The sequence below is a fragment of the Anas platyrhynchos genome, chromosome 3 (genome assembly GCF_047663525.1).
Source record: "Anas platyrhynchos isolate ZD024472 breed Pekin duck chromosome 3, IASCAAS_PekinDuck_T2T, whole genome shotgun sequence".
In the NCBI taxonomy this organism is placed as follows: domain Eukaryota; kingdom Metazoa; phylum Chordata; class Aves; order Anseriformes; family Anatidae; genus Anas; species Anas platyrhynchos.
In genome coordinates this window covers 59,530,527-59,547,026 of record NC_092589.1, presented here as the reverse complement: position 1 = coordinate 59,547,026, position 16,500 = coordinate 59,530,527, and the positions used below count along the sequence as shown (strand labels likewise).

Genomic DNA, 16,500 nt, shown 5'->3' with positions numbered 1-16,500 from the left:
GCTGTAGAAAATTATGTTTGAAAGTTCTCAGAAATATCTAGGATATGACATTACTTTTACACTGAAGAAGGATACTCACAAGTAAATAGGAATGACACAAGAGCACCAGAGGTTTTTTTTTTGTTTGTTTTTGCTTTGTTTTTTGGTGGTTTTTTTTTTTTTTTTTTTAATAATTGATGAAATATTAGCTAAAATTAACTTCAAATAGAAGGAATTCTGATTTTTGAAGGCTGACATGGTTAGATGAACTCTCAGTTTAGGGGGAAAAAAAGTTTTATCTTGATCCTGCTGCAGACTGACAATACTTATGTCTATGTATTAGTGTATAATTGCTGCATACAGAACTTGAGAGACACTCAGAGCTTCTGAAAATAGGAAAGAATGAGGATTCTGCTCCAGAGATGGTGCTGACTGAGCGCCTGCAGTGTGTGGGGCCAGTGCTTGAGAAGGGTGTGTGCTCCAGCAGTGGTGGAGATGACTTGGGCATTGGTTCTTCAACCCATGCAACACTGGCACAAGTTGCCCAGAGAAGCTGTGGATGCCCCATCCCTGGAGGTGTTCAGGCCAGGCTGGATGAGGCCTTGGGCAACCTGGTCTGGTGGGAGGTGTCCATGCCCATGGCAGGTGGGTGGGAATTGGGTAATCTTTAAGGTCCCTTCCAACCCAAGCCATTCAACGATTCTATGAATTCTATAACAACTGTTTGTAGGCAAAAGCTAAAATGAAGCGCAGTCTGCTCTACCAACACAAACCACTCTGACTACATCAGTATTGGTAGATAAAACCTTCTCTGGTAGTGAGTAGTGTGGTTCAGCTTGTGCCCGGGTGACTAAACTGCCTTTCCTCCCTGTCCCTGCAGGTATGGCTTTATTCACACCCGCACCCAAGCTATTCCCTGATGCTACCCATTTTCTCTTGTACTTATTGCTATACACCGTGCTAGGGCGTATCCTAACAGTTAAATAGCATATAGCTGGGTGGCTTTGGGGACATGCTGCTACTACATTGGGTCCCCATGTATGAGCAGCATCTTCAGCCATAGCCACCAGCAGCACCACCTAATGCAGCCGAAGCCATTGCCAGCACCCGGCTCAGCCTGGCATGGCACTGCACCATCTCCAGAGCTGTGCTGCAGCAAGTGCTTCTGACACCACATGGTTCATCGGACCTGGGAGCTGATCCATCTGGAAAAGAACTCAGCAAAAGCAAAAAGTGACCTTCAGTGAGTGATGGGATTGGGAAAGAGGACAGAGTGGCAGCTACTAGTGCTGACTGCTAACAACCTGTTAACCACACTAGTTCCGCACTGTTCCTTAGCTGTGCTGAATAAGCAGTGGAAGGTTTTGTTTGTTTGTTTGTTTGTTTTTCAACAAGTTTTTAATTATATAAATTAAACGATTCATTTTAGTGATATTGCACAGAATATCAAAACTGAATACACAGTATTTTTGTTTTAGCACTATCCTCCTGCATGGATTATTGGCAATATGGGTCATCTTTTATAAAGTATTCCATCAATGTTTGAATGCAGTGGAGAGTACATCACACAGAAAGTCCTATTTCAGTTAACCTGTTAGCATGAAGTCCCTTTAGGCAAGGGCTAAACTATGAACTTTCAGAGCCCATTTTATGAAGTCAGGGAATTTTAGATTAAAAAAAAAAAAAGGAAAGCTGAACTTCATATTATGATAAGACTTGAACACATCCATGCATAAAACTGATTACAAAGTCAATGGCCTGTTTGGCACATTTTTCAGTGCTCAACAAAATGTAAAATGCTGCAGCCATTTCATTTGTAAGATTTCCATTGCTTATGATCATAGAGCCCTTTAACTACTGAGAAGAAAATCCTTCATCTGAAAATAACCCATCTCAAGCATGGAAAAAAACAGAGAAGGGGAGTTAAGTAGCTGGCATTATTACAGGGGTTCTATTATGGTGGCAGAGAATTTGACTGTTCATTTCACTGTTTTGGTTTCTCTGATGATTAGCTTCAGTTCCCTATTTTCTACTCTCTAACATTTTATACTAAGCCTCATGCTGCTTTTTTGTTGATCAAATCACTGATATGTAATGTAAAGCAACACCTGCATGCAGAGGTATGCAAGGCACCTTGCAGAAGGGGAAGGTGGGAGCGCCAGCCACTCTGAGCTGCTGTGGGCTGGCAAACCAGAGCCTGAAAGCAGGGCTTGTGCTCATCTGCAGCACGTGGGTTGGTTTGGTGCTGTGAAACAACTTCACATCTCTATTTTTCTTAACCTTGCAAACGAATCTATCCTGTCTTTCTTAGCTATCTGGACATGTTAGCAGTGCTTGAGTGCCAGCTTGAAAGCTGTGCTATATGACTTGAGCCTATTGCATCCCTACTGCCTGCCAAAGAAAGGCAGTTTTGATGTGATGTATGATGTATGTACAAGGAAAAGGAGGACTGTATTCTTTTCAAAAGATGGTGATAGAGAAAAGGCTTTTTTTTTTTTTTTTTTTTTTTTTTTTTTTTTCCCTATGTTGAAATATCTAGGGTTTCAAAATTCATTGGCCTATTCCAATACCTGTTACATAAAGATTTGGTATTATATGAATTCCAGTGAATACTCTAGGGATGCATAAAATGAATATTTAGTCTAAAATAATCATGGATAATCTCTTAATGAAAACAGTTTCTACAACAGAAGAATCATACAGGACTTGAAGAAGGAAGAGATGTGTAGAGGATTAGAATAAAGTCATCTTCTCCTTGAAAAATTGAATTATACTTACAGTATTAAAATATATATATCAACTTATGAAAACTATATTAAGAATAATGGTGAATAAACAGATTTAACAAAGAGGTGTTTTTTGTTGTTGTTATGGCTATAATCTCTCATTTAAGCGATGAACCTATGCCTTCAGTTAAGCTTAATTCTACCAGAATTGTTTACACAATTTCTCTTTAAGTACGAATATTCTGCCTCATCAACTTTTTAGCCCCTTCCAAATTTAACCCAAAGTCCAGCTTGTTTTCCTTACTTTTTACTTTTTTTTTTTTCTCTTTTTTTTCCCTCCTTCTCACTCACAATTGGTTATTTAACATTACAACAATTATTTTTGGATAAAATTAACAGGAGAGATGCTACTACAACGTGAGGTTTGACCATGCTACATGGCATGTGTGTTTATACCTTCCTGTATAGACAGTTATGAGAGAACCAGTGCTGTACTAACCAGCTCAGCATACTTCTTAAACAACAGGTCCAGCTTCTCCTCTGGGGTACTCAGCTTGTTCAAGCTTTGCATCAGCAGGGTAGCTTCCTTCCCTTAAAAATAAAAAGAAAATATTTGATGGTAGATGTGGTTTGTACCTGATGTGCTGTCATGATTTATTTATTTTTTTACTTATTTATTAAATACATGATTCCGTAAAAACTCACAGTGTTTTGGAAGGAAAGGAACTGTTTTTGCTATGAATTTCTTGTTTGTTCCCCTGTACAAAAAAGTATGCTGGAATTTTCTTCCATTTCAGACCTCAGTAATGTGCTGTCTTTTAGCAAAATCATTGGCAAGTAAAATGACTTTTTCCTGTGTAATCTGTTTTTCATTTCATATCTTAGTAATGTGACTGGATCACACGTATGGTACACTTGACTCAAATAGGATGCACAGGGCCTGGCCCCAAAGAAGATCCGTTTGCAGGAACAAACAGATAAAAGCTGGTGTACTCCTGTGCTGCTCAACCCATCAAAGATACAAGGAAGATTAAGTTAGGTACAGAGACTATGGTGCACATGGACAAAAACAGATAGTGGTGGGTATTGCTAACCAGGTCTGGGCTGTATGAGTGTGGTGTAAATTAGTTCCTTCACTTGGTATAGAGAATATGGATACCAGAGACAATGTATTCACAGTCCAATAACTATATTGGCATACATAGTTAAATCACCATGTAGCCACTTGGGTATTGCTTCAGTGTTGATGCCATTGGTATTCATTTCAGCCCTGAGTGTGAGCTGGGGTTTGAACACCACTTGTTCTTAGAATACAAAATGTCCCTGGCATCCCTTGGAGATGATGATGGCTGTGGTGCAAAGGGTTTGGCTGAGCTTTTCCAAATGCACCTCTTTCCTGAAAGGCTGTAAGGACAAATCACTTTCTGTCTTAGGCTGGATCTGTTCTACTTCAAGTCTGGTGCAGTCCAGAGGTACTGCCTGTGGAGAAAACCCACCATTTCAGACTACATTCTCGCTACAGTTCTGGTATAACTAAATGTAAGCTAAAAACAATCCTGGATTGAAAACTGTTGCAAGTGGAGCTGGAGAACTGTGCTTTGATAGTGTTTCCACTTGTCTTGGAGAGGTATCACTAACTGCACCAAAGCCAAGGTCATAGAAACAGGATATTCAAGGAACTTGAAACAAACAAACAAACAAACAAACAAACAAAAAAAACCTGTCCCCATGTCCTGCGTTTAGTCCCTTTTCTGTAAGCACCTCTTGCAGTGAATTTTCAGTAGGATTAGTCTACTATTGGGTTTGAGTTTTCAAGCATAAGAGAAGTATGAAGATCGGCAGAAATTAAGTGTAGGAAGGTAAATAAATTACACATTTGCCAGATTGGGATGTAGCTACATTGCTCTCTAGTGGCTGTCCAGCAGAAAGGACAGATTTTACAAACGCTTATTGAGACTTCTTTCTAGCTCAGCTAAGAGGATCCTGCAGTGGCCAAGGGGCTCAATGACTGTGAGAAGCACAATGGCAGTGAGAAGACTGATGGAAGAAAAATAACCGGAGTGTGAAAGTGAATTTGTTCTGCAGATTCCCTCTTGACCACTCCATGTAGTAGCACTATTGGCAGTTATGAGCAGAGAGAAGTCATATCTGAGGAAGCAGGGGAAGAAATAAATGCACAAGGGCATAAACAAGAGATCAGATTTCTCTTTCTTCAAGAAGCAGTTTTCTGCAGCGTGTCATCCGACTCACAGTTTTGGCTACTAGTTTGGGTGGCCCAGGAGTCATGTGATAAGATCCTAAGCTTTCCTCTTTGTAGGATTAATGTCATACAGCCTACTGCATTTTTTATTTTTATTTTTTTTGGGGGGAGGGGGTAATTATCAACTAGAAAAGAAGTTATAAAAATTACTGTCATTTTCAGTAGTAGCCAGAAGTCACTATCAGCCACAGTAGAGGCTTAACTGGGGAAAGAACAAGGACTAGGGTGGTTTTGCTTCTGTTTGCAGAAGGGCTATGTAAGTATATATGCACTTGCCTAGACCTTTCAGGATTTTCTTCTCCAGTTTTTGCTCCTTGCTAGTACTGGGCTCCTTTGCTCTAGAAGCATCTCCAGGAGCTGGCTTTTCTTTCTCACTTTCCTCATTTGCATCCTCATACTCGGCATCCTCCAGGCTGCCTGATTCTCCCTTCTCAGGCTTGTCAGTTCCTGTTGCAGTGCTTTCCTTCTCCATCAGACTTGCTGCAGATCCATAGGTATTAATGATGTCCTCCAGCTGCCGGCTCAACTCCTCTGAGATATCACACACGGCCACCTCAGGACAGGTGTTTGGCTGGTCCATGGGAGCCTGGGGCTGCAAGCTGGGGACAGGTTTCTCCTTGCTTTGCCCCTGGACATCTAGTCTGGGTGAAGTGGGAGCTTGTGGCTGCTGCTTGGTGGACTGGTCATTCTCCATGCTTGGTGCAATACCTGATAAAAAGCAAACACAGAGTTAATTGAAAAACAGAGGAATTAGTCTTCTTGCTGATTACAAAGCTCAGCCAGGATGTGAGTGATTTGGTGTGGAATCTGGGAAGGCAGATCATCCTCTGGCTCTGGCTTGATGAATACAGCACATTGAAACGAACCACCAAGGTGATTTACCTACAGGGACAAAAGCAAATTTTACACCTGCCAAGAAGAGAAGCCTGCCCAAAGCTAATACTGAAAAATCAAAACCTCTTGTTTTTGTTGCCAGTGATAAAGCACAAAATGGCACCAGAGCCATTCATACTACTTCCCTCCCTGAACATACTGTTTGCCACTTCCTTGTTTTTCTAGATTCTTATTTATTTATTTTTTTTTTATACCTGCTAGGCTGCCTACCCACATGGGCCGCTTCACATCATATTTGCATCAGTTTCATTTCCTGTTTCTTACCCATCAGCACATCTTAAGTCAATAATCAGGAAAAAAGGAAGAGTTTAAATGAAACTAAAGAACTGAAAATTGTGCTGTACTCTTCGAGGGCCCAGCATGGTGCTTGATCTATGAGTAGCCTGGTCTGGCACTGCCAAAGTACCAGCAATGAACAGTTCATAATAAGATAAACAACTATAAACCACCTTTCTCTTGTACTTGTGGTGTGCTGCTGACAGCTTGTCTGATAAGGTACAAAATACGAACTAAATAACAGGATTGTAAAAACAACCAGGTGTAACCTGGATTGATAATCTATGGTGGATTCTGGTGTGAATTTCACATAGTTAGCTCTGAATTTACAACTGGAACTTTACATTTTCCTATCCCTTTGAGCACTGCAACTAGTCCTTACTTCTGCTCAAATAAAGACTGTGCTAATTACTGCCATGAATCCTTTCTCTCTCTTTTACAGTCTGATTTTGTTCCTCCTTGTAATGGTATGATACATGATAGTGTCAGTCAGGTGGGTAGTAGAAGTCAGGTAGTGTCAGTCCCTGGTAGGGACTAAGGAGAGGAAGATTGCTTTGTTTGTTCTGTTCCACTGTCTACGTTACTTTCTTGTTTTTGAAAAGACAAGTTGTTTAGAAAACATGGAACTGACAGAGAAGCATTTTGTTCCCTCTACAGTTGGCTGTAATGCATATTTTCTATGGTGTCTGAATTTCTGCAGCTTTCAGAATGATAAACAGATTCGGCCAAAGGCAAAATAAGATGATAAGAGAGTTGTAATTTATTGTAATATATGACATGGTGTTTGTTATTAAACTCTCCCCAGTCAAAGAGATGCTTGGTATTGCAGTGATGACCGTTACTAAGGCAATATTTTTCAAGATTCAGTTGGTGAGCTATTTAATCAGGATAATGGATATGATATCCAAATATTATGTTTTGTCATCTCTCAAGCAATTAATTGTGGGACTATATTTGAAAGCTTTGATGGGTGTATATTTGAAGCTCTGTGTGGGGCTCTGGATGGGCCTGAAAGCCAGTATATAAGGAACCATGACCTGACACAGGTAAAACACACCAGCAGCAATGGCTTGGGAAGGCAGATGGCCCCGATCTCGTGGATCCTGTCAGGCAGACGCATCTGATACCTTCCTTCCTACTTTTGTCATGGTTGTTATACTACCACAAAGTGTTTGTAAAATCGTATCAGTCTGATTTGATATCCTGTTGACTTTAATTTACACTGAAAGATTAGACCCCACATGTGCAATTTAGGTAAGTAATTCCAGTTAGCAAGAATGTTAGACTAGAGTTTGTGATCTTATTTTAACTGGAGTTAATTGACTGTCAATTAATTCCAGTTCAGTAACATTATGGTAAATGCTAAGCTAGAATTTCCACAAAATATGTGTTTGTTTCTGACATGTTTACACTAATATTTACAATCTGTTCTCATTAATTTGAGTTAATTGGCAATTGGCAATCAAGCAGCTAGAAAAACTAGAATCATCAGCTCTTTCTTAGACAGAAAAAAAGTTTCATGAAGCACATTTCCAATCTAAACTAAGTTGTTTTGTAACACGTTCATCATGGAAGGAGAACTGGACCACTAAATGCTTAATTTCCAAATATGAATTTCTCTTATTCCTATCTCCCTCTCTTTGTAAGAAGGCACAGGTTGATGTTCCTGTGATCAGGGCCCTGTGCATCCCTGAGGTCTTGTTGGTGAAGTGAAGGAGGTTGGCTTTGTCCCAGGTCAGCTCTTCTTCACTAGGAGATCTTGCAAAGAAAGCCAGAAGACAGGACCTGCCCCTGCTTTCCCTCAGGACCTGCTTTTCAGCTGTGGCCATACCACTGCCCTCTCCATCGCAGTCAGGTCCCAGTGACATCCATGCCCATTTTGAACCTCCATTGGCTCCAGCCCTGGCCTGGACCCAGCACCAGAGCTTCCCAGCTGGCCAATGGACATGCCTTGTCACTGTGGATGTGTTGGTGGATTTGCAGGGTGTATCTGTCCCAGACCACCCCACAGACCCAATCCTGATGCTGACCTGCTGCCCCACATCCTGGCTCCTTGTGGGTGAAGTTCCAGCTCCCATCGACTATGTCATTGTGCTGGCTCCAAGCCCCTCCAAGTCCTAACTCATGAAACTGTGTCGTCTGGCTTAAGTTTTCCTCCTAAGAGAACCACTAAGTCTGCCTACAAACACAGTAGGCTCTAAATCAACAACAGTGATCAAGTTATAAACGGTGTTTCTCAGTAATAAATGAAACGTGGGTGAGTTGAAGAGAAACTTGATGTTTAAAACCAAGGACACAAGTTATTTAAAGGTTGGCCTCACAGGAAATCTTTCCTAATATAATCTATATCATTCCTGACTAGAAGGGGATTCATTATAATCAGTCTCTGAAGCCACGGCAATTTACAGTTGCTGAGGTTTAGGCCACCAGCTTGGAATGTTAAGCAGACAGAAACCACAGAAATATGACGAACCACAATGACGAACCTTTAACTCAAGGGTTCCCACCTGCTGGATCATACTGGGGATCGTGTTTACACAGACAAGTAAATATTTTAATGTTTTTGTCCATGCTCCTTTTAGGCAGATCAGAGATCTAATAACTACTTTCAGCACAGAGACGATGTCTGTTAAGTTTTCTGCACCTTGTTTTGTGTAATGGCTTCCATAGTGTCAGAGTTTATATTTAGGAAGACAGGACAGCTTTCATCTGCTGAGAACAGCCTTTGGTGCGGGGAAATTTTACTGCATTTGGCCCCAGTCCTCCTCTTGCTCCAGCCAGCTTAACCCTGTTATACATCAGGAATCCTTTCTTATCAGGCCATTGAAAACTTATGGTGTCATTCTCAGTACAAGTGTTTACATTAAGTGCTGTCTCAGACACAGTAATGACTAAAAATTAGGTGACTGAGCCAGCAGAGAAATTCCTTGGCTCCTTGGCTTCAAACAGACTGATGGAAGGGAAACACAGCCTGATTTAAATGACCCTCCTCTTGACTTTTGTGACTCCTACTACCATCACTGTTGTCTCCACACACCTGAATTTCTGACTGGGCCTTAATCTATTTTATGGTGAGGGGGAGGACTAACCAGTCATTTGATTGAGTCTGAGTGTTAGGTCTTGTTTACTCTTTTCCTCCTGTGTTCCCAAATCCTGGACTCATTCCACGACCCTGAGATCAGTATCTTTCTAAGCCCTAATTTTGATACAAGACACCTGTAGTTTCTACCTACAGGTACTCATTTTAATGGGAAAGTACAGTTAATACAACCATACAATATGTTTCCCCTACATCAGCCTTGAAGTTTTTAGCTTGAGATAGCCATAATGAATTTCAAACCCAGATCCCAGGTGCGTGTTTCACCTTGATTCTTGGCCTAAATTTAAAACCCTAAGTCTGTCTCTGTCACTTGCAAAGTTAGAGAAAACCAAGCTGGAGTCTCTGGGGGGGGCAAATTGCAAGTCACTGCTGGGAGGAAATCTGGGCATTGCATTTAACTGCACCTCAGCCCTTGACTGCCCCGACCATGACAAAACTCAGGGCCTGGCTCCAGAGATGGTCCTCCTCTCCACCATTGGGAAGCACCCTGAGAGCCAGTGCTGACCATGGCAGAGCCTCTTCTCCATTCCGCTCCTTCCTGCGTTAAATGTTTGGCATAACTCAGAACAAGAGTGGACCTCCTCAGAACACTGCCCCAGTCTTGTGTAGGAGGTGACAGCTGCCAATCCTGCGGCTGCAGGAGCTGGGACTGGAGCAGCTGCAGGAGCTGGAGCTGGAGCTGGAGCAGCTTGTCACCTGGCTGCTCCGGTGCTGGGACTCTGGAGCCAATTGTGTGGAATTAGACGGCAGGGAAGCCAAGCGGCTGGGATCCCTTGCTCGAGACGCCGGCATTGACAAAGCAATTGCAGATGGAGCACAATCCACCAGCCTCTGGAGGCGTCTTCTCTCAGCTGTGAGGGAAAGGTATCCCTTCAAGGAAGAACTTTTATGTCTACCAGGCAAGTGGACCACTATGGAGAAGGGAATCCAGTACCTGAGGGAATTAGCCGTACGGGAAGTGATTTATGAGGATCCAGACCAGAGACAAACATCCAAAGATCCAGATGATGTCAAGTGTACACGACCCATGTGGCGGAAGTTTGTACGGAGTGCACCATCATCATATGCCAGCTCATTGGCAATAATGGCCTGGAAAGAGGATGAGGAACCCACAGTAGATGAAGCGGCTAAACAACTCCGGCAGTACGAAGAAAGTCTCTCCTCTTCCTTACAGGCCTGCGTCTCAGCTGTGGAGAAACTTTCTGAAGAGGTCCACCAACTTAAAGAGAATCTATCTTCCTCCCCACCTGAACCAACCAGTGTCCACCGACCAAAAGAGAACACCTGGGAGAAAACACTTTCTGAAAAGTTTCACCAACTTGAAGAGAGATTATTCTCCTCCGCACCTGTACAAAGCAGTGTCTCAGCTGTCAGGGGTAGGCGTTCACCCACACAAGGAAGACGATATGGTGGGTACTCACCCCGTGCCACCCTGTGGTTTTACTTACGAGACCATGGAGAGGACATGAGAAAATGGGATGGAAAATCTACTGCGACCCTAGAGGCACGGGTACGTGAGTTGCAAAAGAAAACAATCAGGAAAAAGGGATTCTCCGAAAAGTTTGCTGCTCCAACTTCCAGCAGACAGTCCTTCAAACACAGAAACGAAGAAGATTCTGACCAGGATTAGGGGGGCCCTGCCTCCAGCCAGGGGGAGGAAAGGGACAATCGAGTTTATTGGACTGTGTGGATTCGATGGCCTGGCACATCACGCGCACAGAAGTATAAGGCTTTAGTAGACACCGGTGCACAATGTACTATAATGCCATCGAGCTATAAAGGACCAGAGCCCATCTATATTTGTGGAGTGACAGGAGGATCTCAGCAGTTGACTGTATTGGAGGCTGAAGTGAGTCTGACTGGGAATGAGTGGGAAAAGCACCGCATTGTGACTGGCCCGGATGCTCCATGTATCCTTGGCATAGACTATCTTAGAAGAGGATATTGCAAGGACCCAAAAGGGTTCCGGTGGGCTTTTGGTATAGCTGCCTTAGAGACAGAGGGCATTAAACAATTATCTACCTTGCCTGGTCTCTCAGAGGACCCCTCTGTTGTGGGGTTGCTGAGGGTCGAAGAACAGCAAGTGCCAATCGCTACCACAACTGTGCACCGGCGGCAATATCGCACTAACCGAGACTCCCTGATCCCCATCCATAAGCTAATTCGTCAATTGGAGAGCCAAGGAGTGATCAGCAAGACCCATTCACCTTTCAATAGTCCCATATGGCCAGTGAGAAAGTCTAATGGCGAGTGGAGACTAACAGTGGACTATCGCGGCCTGAACGAAGTCACGCCACCACTGAGTGCTGCAGTGCCAGACATGCTGGAACTTCAGTATGAACTTGAATCGAAGGCAGCCAAGTGGTACGCCACAATTGATATCGCTAATGCATTTTTCTCCATCCCTCTAGCAGCAGAGTGCAGGCCACAATTTGCCTTCACTTGGAGGGGAGTCCAATATACTTGGAATAGGCTGCCCCAGGGGTGGAAACACAGCCCTACCATTTGCCATGGACTGATCCAGTCTGCGCTAGAGCAGGGGGAAGCTCCTGAACACCTGCAGTACATCGATGACATTATTGTGTGGGGTGACACAGCAGAGGAAGTTTTCGAGAAAGGGAAGAAGATAGTCCAAATCCTTCTGAAAGCCGGTTTTGCCATAAAACAAAATAAAGTCAAAGGACCTGCACGAGAGATCCAGTTTTTAGGAATAAAATGGCAAGATGGACGTCGTCAAATCCCAATGGATGTGATCAACAAAATAACAGCTATGTCTCCACCAACTAACAAAAAAGAAACACAGACTTTCCTAGGTGTTGTGGGGTTTTGGAGAATGCACATCCCAAATTACAGTCTGATTGTAAACCCACTCTACCAAGTAACCCGTAAGAAGAATGAGTTTGAGTGGGGCCCTGAACAACGACAAGCCTTTGAACAAATCAAGCAGGAAATAGTCCATGCAGTAGCCCTTGGGCCAGTTCGAACAGGACCAGATGTAAAGAATGTGCTCTACACTGCAGCCGGGGAGAACGGCCCCACCTGGAGCCTCTGGCAGAAAGAACCTGGGGAAACTCGAGGTCGGCCCCTGGGGTTTTGGAGTCGGGGATACAGAGGATCTGAGGCCCGCTATACTCCAACTGAAAAGGAGATATTGGCAGCATATGAAGGAGTTCGATCTGCTTCGGAGGTGGTCGGTACTGAAGCGCAACTCCTCCTAGCACCCCGATTGCCAGTACTAGGCTGGATGTTCAAGGGAAGGGTCCCCTCTACGCATCATGCAACTGATGCTACATGGAGCAAGTGGGTTGCACTGATTACTCAGCGGGCTCGAATAGGAAACCCCAGTCGCCCAGGAATATTGGAAGTGATCATGGACTGGCCAGAAGGCAAATACTTTGGGATATCATCAGAGGAGGAGGTGGGTCGTGCTGAAGAAGCCCCACTGTACAACCAGTTGCCAGAGAATGAAAAGAAATATGCCCTGTTCACTGATGGGTCCTGTCGTATTGTGGGGAAGCATCGGAAATGGAAGGCTGCTGTATGGAGTCCTACGCGACGAGTTGCAGAAGCTGCTGAGGGAGAAGGTGAATCGAGTCAGTTTGCAGAAGTGAAAGCCATTCAGCTGGCTTTAGACATTGCTGAACGAGAAAAATGGCCAGTTCTCTATCTCTACACCGATTCATGGATGGTAGCAAATGCCCTGTGGGGATGGTTACAGCAATGGAAGCAAAACAACTGGCAGCGCAGGGGCAAACCCATCTGGGCTGCTGCATTGTGGCAAGATATTGCTGCTCGGGTAGAGAACCTGGCTGTGAAAGTACGCCACGTAGATGCTCATGTGCCCAAGAATCGGGCTACTGAAGAACATCAAAACAACCAGCAGGTGGATCAGGCTGCTAAGATTGAAGTAGCTCAGGTGGACCTGGATTGGCAGCATAAAGGTGAATTATTTATAGCCCGATGGGCCCATGACACCTCAGGCCATCAAGGTAGAGACGCAACATACAGATGGGCTCGTGATCGAGGGGTGGACTTGACCATGGACGCTATAGCACAGGTTATTCATGACTGTGAAACATGTGCTGCAATCAAGCAAGCCAAACGGTCAAAGCCTCTTTGGTATGGAGGACGATGGCTGAAATATAAATATGGAGAGGCCTGGCAGATTGATTACATCACACTCCCTCAAACTCGCAATGGCAAGCGCCACGTACTTACAATGGTGGAAGCAACCACTGGATGGCTGGAAACATATCCTGTGCCTCATGCCACCGCCCGGAACACCATCCTGGGCCTTGAAAAGCAAGTCCTATGGCGACATGGCACCCCAGAAAGAATAGAATCAGACAATGGGACTCACTTCCGAAACAACCTTATAGACACTTGGGCCAAAGAACATGGTATTGAATGGGTGTATCACATCCCCTATCATGCACCAGCCTCCGGGAAAGTTGAACGATACAATGGCCTGTTAAAGACTACCTTGAAAGCAATGGGCGCTGGGACGTTCAAAAACTGGGATACGCATTTGGCAAAGGCCACGTGGTTAGTCAATACTAGGGGATCTACCAACCGAGCTGGACCTGCCCAATCAAACCTGTTACGTACTGTAGATGGGGATAAGGTTCCTGTAGTGCATGTAAAAAATATGCTGGGTAAAACAGTCTGGGCTACTCCTGCCTCAGGAAAAGGCAAACCTATTCGTGGAATTGTTTTCGCTCAGGGACCTGGATACACTTGGTGGGTGATGCAAAAGAACGGAGAGGTCCGGTGTGTACCTCAAGGAGATTTAATACTGGGTGAGAATAGCCCATAAACTGAATTGTACCATGTTAATTAGTATATTACACTGTATGTTATCACTACCATGATTACTATAGGTGACTAATTAGAATGTATGGAAAAGAGTGTAACCTGAGCATGACATAAATGGTATGGAATAAGGGGTGGATAGATGTCCTGGTTTCAGTTAGCACAGAATTAATTTTCTTCCTAGTAGCTGGTGGAATGCTGTGTTTTGGCTTAGGTTGAGAAGAGTGCTGATAACACCCCGATGCTTTAATTGTTGCAGAGCAGTGCTTATACTAAGCCAAGGACATCTCAGCCTTTTGCTCTGTCCTGCCAACGGGCAGGCTGGGGGTGCAGTAAGAGCTGGGAGGGGACAGACCCCGGACAGGTGACCCAAACTAGCCAAAGGGGTATTCCATACCATCTGACGTCATGCTAAACAATATATAGGGGTGGCTAGCCGGGGGAAGGCGGCCGGACTGCTCGGGGTTAGGCTGGGCATCGGTCAGCGAGTGGTGAGCAATTGCATTGTGCATCACTTGTTTGTACATATTATTATTATTTCCCTATTATCACCATATTATTATTATTGTTATTATTGTTATTATTATTTTGTTATTATTATTTTCCTGTCTTATTAAACTGTCTTTATCTCAACTCACGGGCTTCACTTTCCATTTCTCTCCCCCGTCCCAGAGAGGGAGGGGGGAGGGTGAGCGAACGGCTGCGTGGTGTTTAGCTGCCGGCCGGGTTAAACCACGACACAGGCCGATGCCTTTCTGTAGGAGGACGCCTGGCCTGTACTGAGACTGGTGCCTGGCACAGCAGCAGTTAGCAGGTTGACCACAAAGACACACAAATGGGGTAAGCATACAGCATAGCCAGAAGCAACAGAAAAAAGTGCACATATTCAGTCTAGTGTCATGTTGAGTTTCTTTGCATCTGACCATATCCATTAGCATTTCACGTTTATGGCACAATCTGTGTTCACCATGCTTTCATATCAGCCTGTGCTTCGACATCAGTCTGTGCTTCCAAGGCAAAAGGCCAGTCAGCAAGAGCCCACACATGACTTAGCAGAGACACAGTAGCCTTGCTGCTGCTGCTGATGGACAAACAACCCCTACTGCTGGACAAACAGCTCCCAGGCAGCACACCGCATCAGCCCGCCTTGCACTGCTGGGGTGGGTGCTGCCACCGTGATGGGAAGCACTGCCCCAGCACAAACAGAGCACAAAATATACATCCTGAGCTTGGGCTTGCATGCTGTTGCAAAGTTTTGTTTATTGCTTTTAAACAGAACGTTTCTCTTTCCTTCTCTTGGGAATTTTTTATCCTTCCCTTCTTGCAGCCTGAACTTCTAGAGGGTTTACTACATTGCCTATATTTAGCTCTTGCCTCCCCATGTATCCAGCAGAAAGACACATGGCACCTGCTCTGCAGCCAGAAGTTATTTTAAGCACTTCTAAAATGGGCAATGGTATTTAGCACTTTATGCTCAAAATTCACATACTCTCACACATAAATTCCCCAAAAACAAAGTGTTCCATATAATTACACTAGACAGCATATGCTGATAAAGCCTAAAGCTTTACCTCGGTATAACACCAGACTGAGCTACAGTAACACCTCAAAGCAGCAAGTATTAAACCCTGGAATGGCCTTCACTGCTGTAGCTCCAATTACCCTCCAGAAATATAGAAGTGCCTTGTTATAACCTAGACACTCTCATATATATTACTTCTGAAAGCTGTGACAAAATCAGCTTTATCAACTACATGCTACACTTGGATAGATTTCTAATTTATAATTTATGTACAATTTTCTAGTACAAAACCACACAAAACTTTGGCAGTGTGGTGGCACATTTTCTTACAGGCATGGAAAGAGACCAGATTCAGAGACTTTCTGATGCCACCTGCCTCACATTCATGTGGCATCCGAGTCTTGATCACTTAGTGTTGTATCAGACCAGCCCTTACTCTCACTCAAAAGCAAGCTCTACCAAAGTTGACTTACTTACTTTTTTTTCTTTCTTTCCTTTTTTTTTTTGATCACTCATTAGAGAAGCATTTCTTAACTTCAAATTCACATACATCCTCACGTACTCACCTATTTTCCTCACATGCCACAAAATGCCCAGGTTTTAACAACTATTACAAGAAAATGTGGGCTGACTGTCTCGAAGGGAAGTACTTAGATTAAAGTCCTTGCGTCATGCCATCAAGCAGTGACAACAAGGAAGCTGTTTGTCAGACTTACCAGAGCAAAGAGAAGAGCTGAATGGAGAAAAAAGTCAGGCAGAAAGCTCAGACAAGGGCACAACAGCCACAGGACACTGGTCCTATAATCCTACCACCAAGAGAAGAGGGACAGGAAGACCAAGCGAGGAGGGAAGGACAGAATGACACAGCAGGAGCAACCGCTGCAGAGACTGAATGCACGCTCTGCAGGGGACTGGCTCTGATAGGCGAGCA

The 16,500-nt window shown here is 44.0% G+C and overlaps 1 protein-coding gene across 2 annotated transcripts in view; it reads right to left on the bottom strand.

The window, feature by feature from the left end:
- TXLNB (taxilin beta) overlaps positions 1-16,500 on the bottom strand; it is a 43,299-nt gene extending 26,799 nt beyond the window's left edge. Inside the window, exons 1-4 of one of the 2 annotated variants that reach the window (XM_072035967.1) lie at positions 16,286-16,500; positions 13,454-13,544; positions 5,242-5,673; positions 3,205-3,296 (exon numbers count right to left, since the gene is read on the bottom strand). In XM_072035967.1, coding sequence (XP_071892068.1) covers positions 3,205-3,296; positions 5,242-5,673; positions 13,454-13,502 — 573 coding nt within the window. In that variant the 5' untranslated portion in view covers positions 13,503-13,544; positions 16,286-16,500. The remainder of the gene's footprint in view (positions 1-3,204; positions 3,297-5,241; positions 5,674-13,453; positions 13,545-16,285) is intronic. The other variant, XM_005017749.6, reaches the window with a different exon arrangement.